Source organism: Rana temporaria, chromosome 12, assembly GCF_905171775.1.
Source record: "Rana temporaria chromosome 12, aRanTem1.1, whole genome shotgun sequence".
NCBI classification, from domain to species: domain Eukaryota; kingdom Metazoa; phylum Chordata; class Amphibia; order Anura; family Ranidae; genus Rana; species Rana temporaria.
The window spans coordinates 63,312,325-63,324,355 of record NC_053500.1 but is presented as its reverse complement, the minus strand read 5'-3'; the positions used below and the strand labels follow the sequence as shown (position 1 = coordinate 63,324,355).

At 45.5% G+C, this 12,031-nt stretch overlaps 1 protein-coding gene across 3 annotated transcripts in view; it reads right to left on the bottom strand.

Annotated features, from left to right (window-relative positions):
• Positions 1-12,031, bottom strand: part of NAT9 (N-acetyltransferase 9 (putative)) — a 44,718-nt gene that overhangs the window by 25,771 nt on the left and 6,916 nt on the right. For all 3 annotated transcript variants that reach the window (XM_040331284.1, XM_040331285.1, XM_040331286.1), the window contains exon 3: positions 1,000-1,109. In XM_040331284.1, the coding sequence (XP_040187218.1) occupies positions 1,000-1,109 (110 nt within the window). The remainder of the gene's footprint in view (positions 1-999; positions 1,110-12,031) is intronic.

The following is a 12,031-nucleotide window of genomic DNA, read 5'->3' as shown; positions in this document are numbered from 1 at the left end:
CAGTGGACAGCGAAGCTGAAGAGATAGCTTTGAATCCTAGACGCATCGTGGCACCAATTAGGGGGTGGGACTTCACTGCGTTAGATAAACCGGTAGAGCACCACACGATTCCTTTCAGGTCGATGGTCGTCTGGGCCTGTTCTAGTTGTACCCAGAGTTTATGTGCTTTGTGTCGGCTCCAGTCAATGATTCTGCCCGAATGCACTGCCGGGAAATACTTCTTCATGTCCGGGAGGGCCAGGCCCCTGTATTGCTTGGGCAATGTAAGATATCTTCTAGAAAGACGAAGTTTCGTGTGAGCCCAGACAAATTTGGTACTTGTACTTGATTGAAAAAACGTGACGGAATTTGTATGGGTAGGGTTTGGAAAAAGTAGAGGAATTTCGGGAGTATACTCAATTTAATAAGATTGCACTTACCAGGAATGTAATCCCTTATGCCAACTATCCAAAAGGACACGAGTCGCGGTTAGTAAAGGTGGGAAATTAAGCTCGTAGGTGCGGGTCAGGTCATAATATTTAGCTTTTTATATGACCATTCATTGAGATGAAATCAGTACATCAGGGTGGAGCATGTCTCAAATGTCTGTCTATCCGCTCATAAAATTTACACAGCTCTGCCACTGTCTGTCAGGGCTGAAGATCTGTATATTCTCTGGCATCTCTGCTGCAGTTTAGTAATATTTAAAGGTCATGTCCCTCACTTAGACTGTGATTTGACAAAAAAAAGTCAAGTGGCAGATTAAAGAGCTTATCTTTCTGCTCTCTCCTCTTATCGGCATGCTTCTTGTTGGCCAATAAGCACTGTGCTTGAAGAAATTGAATAATAAAAATGTTGTCTGCTTTATAAAACTGGACAAAAAATGTCAATAGCAACTAACATTTCACTGTCTACACTACAGTAGGAAAATAAAATGGAACGGTTTCTGAAGTTTACAGGACTTCCTTAACCACATTTCAGAGAACAGACTAATATCATTATTGATAATTGTCCACTTACTATCATTATCCTCTCTCCAGCTGCGCTGCATATCATATTCCTGCTCCAGGGTCAGGGGCTCTGATGCTGTAAGTTTCTGGAGTTCCTCCGACTTCATCCACTCATGGTACCTGAAGGGAACATTTTAAAGTGAACAGTTATAAAGAATAGTATGATAACATAGATGCTGGTTTGGTAGTAGAAAACCAAGATATTAAAATTAAATTAAATATATATACACATACATACATACATACACACACACACACACACACACACACGTGATTTGGCTCTTCCGGGAAGGGGGCACGAATGTGCATCACCAGCGGCTCGCTTCCGATGTGAATCAGCGGGTACCACAGACTTGATGTCCGCCGGCACCCACCGATCATTCGGTACGCAGGCAGAATGGCAGTCTGCCTATGTAAACAAGGCAGATTGCCATTCTGTGAGTAGGGAATGCATGGATTCTGTGTTCCTGTAAAGCAGGGACATGGCTCCCCTAGTACAAGCACCTCCCACACTGTAAAAAAAACACTAGCTAGGTACACAGTTAACCCTTTGATCACCCTGTTAACCCCTTCCCTGCCAGTGTCATTGGTACAGTGACAGTGCATATTTTTAGCACGGACCACTGTATTGGTGTCACTGGTCCCAAAAAAAGTGTCAGCTAGTGTCCGAATGTCAGAGAAAGAAAACCGCAGCTCCAGACATATTGCACTTCAGCGGTGAGTATGGTGCAAAACCCGATGGGTGCAGGCAATGCACAAAGCATAAATAAGAGGGAGGAGATGATGGACAGCCGCACTCCAATAAAGTGTAAAAAATGGTGCCTTTTATTCCAGTAAAACGAAAACTACAACAGCAAAAAAAAACGCAAGCAGTGGGGTAACAGAGCTGGCGCGTTTCACATCGATAACCGATGCTTACTCATAGCTCATAGTGTCCGAATGTCCACCACAATTTCGCAGTCCTGCTATAAGTTGCTGATCGCTACCATTACTACGGGCGTAGTGTATCTACGCCGCTGTAACTTACTTTTTTTTCTTCAAATCCTGAAAGAATCCGCGCCGTAAGTTACGGCGGCGTAGTGTATCTTTGCCGGCGTAATGGCGCCTAATTCAAATGGATGTAATGGGGGTGTGTTTTATGTAAATACGTTGTGACCCGACGTAAACAACGTTTTTTTTTAACTGCGCATGCGCCGTCCGTGGGGGTATCCCAGTGCGCATGCTCAAAATTAACCCGGAACAAGCCAATGCTTCCGACGGTGACGTCATTCTACGCAAATCCCTATTCGCGAACGACTTACGCAAACGACGTAAACATTTCAAAATTGTACGCGGGAACGACGGCCATACTTAACATTGAGTACGCCTCATAACAGCAGCTTTAACTATACGCAGGAAAAAGCCAAACGCAAACAACGTAAAAAAATGCGCCGGCCGGACGTATGTTCGTGGATCGCCGTAAATAGCTAATTTGCATACTCAACGCGGATTTCGACGGAAACGCCACCTAGCGGCCGCCGAAAAATTGCATCTAAGATCCGACGGCGTACTAAGACGTACGCCTGTCGGATCGATTCCAGATGCCGTCGTATCTTGTTTTGTGGATACAAAACAAAGATACGACACAGGAAATTTAAAATTACATCCTTTTGTGGATCTGCCCCTATAACTTTTGCACAAACCAATCAATAAGCGCTTATTGGGATTTTTTTTTTACCTAAAATATGTAGAAGAATACATTTTGGCCTAAACTGATGAAGAAATGTATTGGAAAGTAAAAAAAATTGTTTTATTCAAAAATTGACTGCCTTTTTTGTTTAAAGCACAAAAAAATAAAAAAACACAGAGGCAATCAAAAAGAGAGCTCTACTTGTGGGAAAAAGAGGAACTTACATTTTATTTGGGAGCAGTGTCACACGACTGCACAAATAATTAAGTTTGCAATCGCAAAAAATTACCTGGTCATGAAGTCTTCTGGAGCTAAAGTGGTTAACCACTTGCCGCCCGCCAATGACATATTGACGGCGGCAAAGTGGTTGTCTGATCCTGACCGGACGTCATATGATGTCCTCAGGATTCTGAGCCGCTGCGCGCCCCCGGGGGCGCGCATCGCGGCGATCGTTGTTGCGGGGTGTCAGTCTGACACCCCGCAACACCGATCTTGGTAAAGAGTCTCTCACGGAGACTCTTTACCACGTGATCAGCCGTGTCGAATCACGGCTGTTCACGGTGTAAACAGGAAAAGCCGTTGTCGGCTCTTCCTCACTCGCGTCTGACAGACGCGAGTAGAGGAGAGCCGATCTGCGGCTCTCCTGACAGGGGGGGTTCGCGCTGATTGTTTATCAGCGCAGCCCCCCCTCGGATCGCCACATGGACCACCAGGGATGCCCACCCTGGACCACCAGGGTGGGCAAAAAAAAAAAAAAAAAGTCTGTCAAAAAAAAAAAAAAAAAAGTCTGTCAAAAAAAAAAAAAAAAAGCATTAAAAAAAAAAAAAGATGCCAATCAGTGCCCACAAATGGGCACTGACTGGCAACATAGCTAAATCAGTGCCGCCCCAGTGTCCATCAGTGCCACCCCACATTGTCCATCAGTGCCACCCCACATTGTCCATCAGTGCCACCCTACAGTGTCCATCAGTGCCACCCCACAGTGCCCATCCATGCCCAGTGCCCACCTATCAGTGCCCATCTGTGCCACCCATAAGTAGCCATCAGTGCCACCCATAAGTGCCGCCCATGAGTGCCCATCTGTGCCGCCTATGAGTGCCCAGTGCCGCCCATCAGTGCCCATCAGTGCCGCCCATGAGTGCCCATCAGTGCCGCCCATGAGTGCCCATCAGTGCCGCCCATGAGTGCCCATCAGTTCCGCCCTGTGTGTGCCCATCAGTGCCGCCTATGTGTGCCCATCAGTGCCGCATACAAGCGCCGCCAATCAGTACCACCACATCTGTGCCCGTCAGTACTACCTCATCGATGCCCATCAGTGCCATCTCATCGGTGCCCATCAGTGCCGCCATATCAGTGCCCGTAATTGAAAGAAAACGTACTTATTTACAAAAAAATTAACAGAAAAAAATAAAAACATATTTTTTTTCAAAATTTTCAGTCTTTTTTTAGTTGTTGCGCACAAAAAAAAAATCGCAGAGGTGATCAAATACCACCAAAAGAAAGCTCTATTTGTGGGGAAAAAAGGACGCCAGTTTTGTTTGGGTACAGTGTAGCACGACCGCGCAATTGCCATTCAAAGTGCGACAGTGCTGAAAGCTGAAAATTGGCTTGGGCGGGAAGGTGTATACGTGCCCTGTATGGAAGTGGTTAAATAACAAATATGTCATACTTACCTGCTCTTTGCAATGGATCCTGCTCTTTTCATGTCCCCCGCCGGTGCTTCTGGCTCCTCCCAAGTGCCCCCAAGCAGGCTTGCTCCGGAGCCGCTGCTGTGCGTGTCCGTTCACACACAGAGCCGCAGCTCGGCCTCACCTCCTCTCTCTGCTCATTGGCTCACTGACTGTGATTGACAGTAGTTGGAGCCAATGGCCAATGAGGAGTGAGAGTCCCCAGAGAGCTGAGGCTCTCGTGCACATCGCTAGATCGAGAGGGGGTTCAGGTAAGTATTAGGTGGGGCTGGGTGGACTGCTGAACACAGGTTTTTTACCTTCACCACTTACAACCACTTTGTGCTGAATAACTATCCAAGAGCTAAAACCTATGCAATTTTTAGGGAGTGAAAAAAGTAAACTCAGTAAATTGTAAGTAAAACGGTGAAAGCGATCTGCACTTAGTGCCAAAGACCATGTGATTTGTGAAATATTAGTACATAATTAATAACAGCAGCACTCACTCCAAATACTATAATACCTAAAACACGTAAAAACAAAATAACCTGCAAATATACATATGAATCAGTCCTCATAAATAGACTGATATATGCACAAAATATTTAAAACTGATATAATACAGAAGAGTGAAAAAAAGTCCCTCAAGCGTTCAGTGCTCCACCATCCTATTTGAATAAACCTCTTACCAAAAAAGCATCATCAGACTGGCAGTTATAATCAGCATTTTCTTTGCATGTACTCTGATCATATTAACCACATCAATGCAAGCAGGAGGAAAACCAAGGAGAAATCCATAATGGAGTATCCTCAAGAACCATTTATTAATAAAACAGAAAGTGTGCAAAAGAGACAAGCATGCAATCACCACATCACTCTAAAAAGCTGGCAGGCGTAATGACATCACTGGCAAAGTTACTCCCTACGTGTTTTGTCTATACAAACGTCTTTATCCTGTGCCCCTTGAAGACATCTGTGTGGAACACATGAATGGTTCTTGAGGATGACACACTATAGATTCCTCTGTTTTCCTCCTGCTTGCATTGATGTGGTTTATGCAATTATCAGTCCGGCAGTTATGATCTTCTATTTCTATGCATGTACTCCATTTACATAAACCACATCAATGCAAGCAAGAGGAAAACAAAAGAAGAAATACATAGGGTAGTATCTTCAAGACCTGTTTAATAATAAAAAGAAAAGGTATTCACAAGTGTGCAAAAGAGACAAGCTTGAAATCGCTACACTGCTCCAAAAATCCAGGGGGCATGATGACGTCACCACCAAAGCTCCTCCCTATGCGTCTCATTTACACAGAAGTGTTCAAGGCGCACAGGAACCCCCCGAAAAAATAATTATTGTTATTTTTTTATGTGGGACTTTCCTGGACTCTCATGGTTGAACTTACAAACTCTTCTGTATTATATAATTTTTATTATTTTGTGCATATTTTTAAGGAGGACTGATTCACTGGTATATTTGCAGAACAATTTTGGGATTTAGAGTAACATTTTTTATATGTTAGTTACAGTAAACTGTAAGTGTCAACCAAGACTGCAAGTGTGCTGTCATCAGCTCATTAACCTTAAGATGGAAATTCAATTGGGTGTGTGAAAATTTAAAGTCATCAGCTACAAATATTGTAGCTGCTGACATTTGAGAAACACATACTTATCAGCCCATGAAGTCCAGCATTGTCTTTCAAATAGCTGGTTCTTTTCAAGATTACGAGTCCTCCATGCCGCAATCTTGGATTCAGGAGCAGCTGTGTTAACTCAAAGCCGCCCCCTACTGTGCATGTGTGAAATTGCTGACAGCTGTGAACCTGGTCCTGTAGCCTCCTGGGAAGTTCCACATTATCCTAGGCGGCTGCAGGAGGAAGAGAGGATGAAGAAGGCAGGCCAGGGAAACTTCATTGTTGAGGTATGAAATTATTTTTTTGGGTGAAGCCACTGCTCGTATTTTTGTACACTTCTGTGCCGTCAACCTCGTTTTTGTACCCCAAGGTCTATTGGGTTACAACAAGAGGCTCAAAAAGTGGAAAACAAGGGCCTGAATTTTTACACCATATTTAGAAGACGAAAACACTGTTGCTACTATTTTACCTGCAGTCTGAACTTTATAATTGCAACATAAATTAACTGCCAAGATTGTTTTTGCCTTCAGAGAGGAAGCGTGAGCCCAAGATTCCCCAGGGTGCGGAGTCTAAGACCCAGAGCCTGTTCACCAGAGCCTCTGGTGGTGAGGATGGCCTTAGCCACAGCTGGATCCATGTCGCGACCCCTGGGGTCCCCAAGGTCACGCTCCGCAGGGAGAGAGGGGAAGCAGCAACCAGGACAAGCGATAGTGATGGGTAAGCCGAGGTCGGGACAACAGGCAGACAAGGGTAATCAAGGTACAGGCCAAGGGTCAGGGAAACAGGCAAACAGGAGAAGTCAGAGACGAGCCAAGGTCGGTACACAGGGTGGTAAACATAGCACACTGCAGGTAGGAACAAGCTACAAACAAAGGTTGAACAGCACCGCAGACTAGCATTGCAATGGTTAATATAGGCTTCCTGGGATGGCCTGGGGTGGAGCCATACAGGAAGGAAGGTGATAAAAGACAGCCAGAAAGAGGGTCAGGCCTCTAATGAGCACATGGAGACAGGAAAGCTGCCAGACTTTATTGCATATCCATGACACAGCCATAGATGATTCAAAGCATTAATGGGCAGGCTGAATGTATCAAGTTGATTAACTTGAGTATAACCAGTACATTTCAATTAAAGTGGAGTTCCTACAAAAAATATATATATATATTAAAAGTCAGCAACTACAATTACTGCAGCTGCTGACTCTTAATAATAATAGAACACCTGTCCCAGGGTCCAGCGATGCGGGGGAACGAAGCCCCGCTCGTCTCCCCCTCCTCTCCGTGACGCCGGCATTGCCACCGTTTGCGCTAGGCTGTGGCTTCACAGCCAGGCACGCACTGCGCATGCACGAGCTGCGCTGTGCACTGTGACTGGCCGAGCAATCATCTGAACTTCCTTATGTTGCCGCGGTGCCCCAGGAGGAAGTGGGAGCTGGAACCCTTTAACCACTTAAGCCCCGGACCTTTAGGCAGCTAAATGCCCAGGCCAGGTTTTGCGATTCGGCACTGCATCGCTTTAACAGACAATTGCGCGGTCGTGCGACGTGGCTCCCAAAAAAAATTGGCGTCCTTTTTTCCCCACAAATAGAGCTTTCTTTTGGTGGAATTTGATCACCTCTGCGGTTTTTAGTTTTTGCGCTATAAATAAAAATAGAGCGACAATTTTGAAAAAAATGCAATATTTTTTACTTTTTTCTATAATAAATATCCCCCAAAAACATATATAAAACATTTTTTTCCTCAGTTTAGGCCGATACGTATTCTTCTACCTATTTTTGGTAAAAAAAAAATCGCAATAAGCGTTTATCGATTGGTTTGCGCAAAATTTATAGCGTTTACAAAATAGGGGATAGTTTTATTGCATTTTTATTCATTTTTTTTTTTACTACTAATGGCGGCGATCAGCAATTTTTTTCGTGACTGCGACATTTTGGCGGACACTTCGGACAATTTTGACACATTTTTGGGACCATTGTCATTTTCACAGCAAAAAATGCATTTAAATTGCATTGTTTATTGTGAAAATGACAGTTGCAGTTTGGGAGTTAACCACAGGGGGCGCTGTAGGAGTTAGGGTTCACCTAGTGTGTGTTTACAACTGTAGGGGGGTGTGGCTGTAGGATTGACGTCATCGATCGAGTCTCCCTATAAAAGGGATGACTCGATCGATGCAGCCGCCACAGTGAAGCACGGGGAAGCCGTGTTTACATACGGCTCTCCCCGTTCTTCAGCTTCGGGGAGCGATCGCGACGGAGCAGCTATAAATGAATAGTCGCACCGTCGTCCAGGATCGCTCCCCGCGGGAATCCGACCGCCGCATGTAGCGGGGGGGGGGGTCCCGATCGGACCCCCGACCCACGGAAAGGCGGGGACGTACCTGTACGCCCATCTGCCTGTACGTGCCATTCTGTGGACATACATATACATGCGGCGGTCGGGAAGTGGTTAAAAAGAGGGTTTCCGCTCCCCCCCCCCCACAAAAAAAATGACACGCCAAATGTGGCATTTCAGGGGGTCACCTTTCCTTAAAGTGGAAGTTCCATTTTTGGGTGGAACTCCGTTTTAAAGTAAACTGACTGGTTTTGGTTGAATTAAGCACATTCAAAATATGTCCTTGCAGTTTATCAAATATTGTTTTCCCCTGAAATTGCTCTATAAAAGCAATCCTATCAAAAATCAAAAATGATTAAAAAAAAGATTTCCTAAAGATCATTATTCAAATCTGCAGGCAAAATAAAAATATATATCCCCCATAGTGTAATTACCTTAAAGGATCACTAAAGGAATTTTTTTTTTTTGCTAAATAGCTTCCTTTACCTTACTGCAGTACTGGTTTCATGTCCTCATTGTTCGTTTTTGCTTTGCAGTTGCTGTAATTCTGCTCTGATCTCCACACTTCCTGCCTTTCTGGCTCCTTATGAAAGCAGCTTTTCACTGTGGTCCAAGCTGTGTGTCTAAAACTCCTCAGAACCAATCAGATTCATTTTAAAAACAAAACACTGCCCTGGATTTGTTTGTTTTTGTTCTGTGGGTCTCTTTACTTCACATAAACATGAAACCAGTTTAAAAACTAAAGTGAAACTACAGGCACATTATATGATTGAATTTAATCTATTTTTAATAATTTTTTAAAAGGAATCAGTTAACTTTTATGTCTCTATACCCTGTAAACAGTCATTTCAGCAAAAAAAAATGTTTCCTTTAGTGCTCCTTTAAGGCTCCATGCGCACCAGTGGTTTTAATATGCTAAGAAAACGCTGCAAAGATCACTGGATAAAAATGCATGTAATAGCTTTTTGTAGTAGTATTTTAGCAGTGTTTTATTCGCATTAGAGCCCTTTCACACTGGTGCGTTTTTGCAGCGTTTTTGCCGAAAATAATAGCACTATTAAAACGCTCATAAAACGCTCCCCATGCATCTCAATGGACCCAGGCGTTGCGCTGCAGAAGCGTTGAGAAAAGTCCTACAAGCAGCATCTTTGGAGCAGCTTTTGAGAAAAACGCTCCAAAAATGCCCCTCTCCATTGAAATGAAAACACTGTAAAAACGCGATAAAAACGCTGTAAAATCATGGTAAAATAGCGGTGTTTTACCACTATTTTAACGCTCCGCTATAGGCGTTTCCAGTGTGAAAGGGCTCTTAGCGTTTTATTCGCATTTTTGCATTAACAGGCAAAGGCGCATTGCGGGTGGTATTAACCCCTTTTCAGCCAATAGCGGTGGGTAAAACCGCACCGCTAGCGGTCGAATACCGCCGCAACCCTTAAGGTAAAGCGCGGGCGCTTTACCGCCACCGTACCTCCCGCCCCAGTGTGAAAGGGGCCTTACCTCAACTGTGCAGCTTGTTTTGCACAGTGTGGCCCCGAACACCGTTTTCTGGGGTCCCCCAGCGACTCTCTTGGCTCCTCCCCGCATCAGATAACCGCCTCTGGGAAGCGCTCTCCCAAAGGGGTTACCTTTCTGCATGCTCCTGAGTCCTGCATTTGTCATCCATAGCTGCCGAATGCAGGACTTGGCCCCGCCACCCGCGTCATTGGATTTGATTGACAGCAGTGGGAGCCAATGGCTGCACTGCTATCAATCTATCCAATGAAGAGTCGGGAACCCCGGAGAAATATCCAGAGCTCAGGTGGGTAAAATCAGGGGGGTGGGGGGCTGGTAATAGTCAGATGTTTTTTCACCTTAATACATAGGATGCATTAAGGCTAAAAAAAAACATTAACCTTTACAACCCATTTAAGAAACGCTAGTGTGCATGGAGCCTTGAATTGAAGTAGGCTTGGAGGAAAGTTGCTGTCACAGAAATAGTGGACCAGGTATTTTACCAGGTAAAATAGTATTGGCAGGCAAATGTAGGCTCTACAGAGGGCCAAGGTGCAATGGAGTAGGGAACTGCCTGGTGTGCACCTAAACACATTACAGAGAGATTGGCTTTGTTGCAGACAGCTCTTAGGTTGCGGCCCTTTGATTTGCCTGGACTAGCAACAGCTGACAGAAACAAAGTGAATTACAGAATCATACAGCAAGGTCTTGCTCAAACAGGTGTGGCTTTGGGGTGTTTATACTCATTTGACAGGTGAATTTTTCAATGTGTTATGCAAGTCTAAGGCTGGGTTCACACAGGTGCGACACGATGCCCTGGGACTGTGACGTCATGAGGGGTGGGGTCACTCGGTGACCACGCCCCATGCCTATATAAATCGTTGCGCACCGCGCACACAGTATTACAGCGGGAGAGAACGTTGTGTCATAATCAGAAGAAAAGAAGAGGGAAGAAGACCGGGCAAACGCTAGTAAAAGAGCTGGAAGAAGATAGCGGAGGAGCCCGGCAGAAGGCACCGGAGAGCGGGAGAAGGCACCGGAGAGTGGGAGAAGAGAGCAGAGAGTCGGAAGAAGACCCCCGAAGTTGGAAGAAGACCCCCGGAGCTGCCTAATAAATTACTTTAAAAACTTGTGTAGTGTGTTTTTTTTTCTTGACACTTTTTCCCCCAGGTGAATGGGTAGGGGTACGATGTACCCTATACTCAGTCACATAGGGTGGGGGGCTGGGATCTGGGGGCCCCCTTATTAAAGGGGGCTCCCGGATTCCGATAAGGCCCCCGCCTGCAGACCCCTACAACCAACAGCCAGGGTTGTCAGGAAGAGGCCCTTGTCCTCATCAACATGGGGACAAGATGCTTTGGGGTGGGTGGGGGGCTGCAGGGCACCCCCTGCCCCAAAGCACCCACCCCCCATGTTGAGGGCACGCAGCCTGGTTTCAGGAGGGGGGCTCGTCCCCACCCTCTTTTCTGACCGGCCGGGCCGCATGCCAAAGTCGGATCATGCAAGACGGCGTTCCGACTTTGATTCGACTTCAATGATATTCGATAGGCTGAAGTAGGATCAAAGTAGTACAGGGAGCATTTTCAAAGTCGGACCGACATGTATCGGACCAGTTAAGACGGCTCCCATAGGGAAACATTGATTTTCACAAGTCATGCGACATGAGCTTCCAATGTCGGAGCATTTGTCAGACCAGTGTGAACCCGGCCTTAGCTGCGTTTTAGGGCTTGCTTTATTGAACAAAACTGAAACTTTAAATAAACATCAGTTGCCCATGCAGGGGTTTCCACCAACAACAACTAACTAGAGAGCCAAGTGGCTCTGCATTTTCAGCAGCACCGCTGCTCTTCTAACTAGTCCCTCTGACTGTGTTGCCTATATCTCCTGGTTCACTTAGCCTCTAGTTGCAGAGCCCTGCTGCACTGGCCTCTAGATAGGGGTTCTCCTTGTACCCTGATAGGAGCCCACCTGATAGGAGACTCCTGGAACAATTCCTCCTGGCTGGAACACCTCTGACCCCTGGTTGAGACCTTCTGTCCCCTTACTCCTGGCTGGGGCTCCTCTGACCCCTAGTTGAGACCTTCTGTTCCTTGACTCCTGGCTGGGGCACCTCTAACCCCTTGTTAATATAAACCTACCATTTAAATTATAGACGGATCATTTCTTTATCAGTGGTCAAATGTACAAAATCAGCAGGGGATCAAACTCATACAAATTCTAAACTTGCGAACTTTCAAAGATGCGCACTT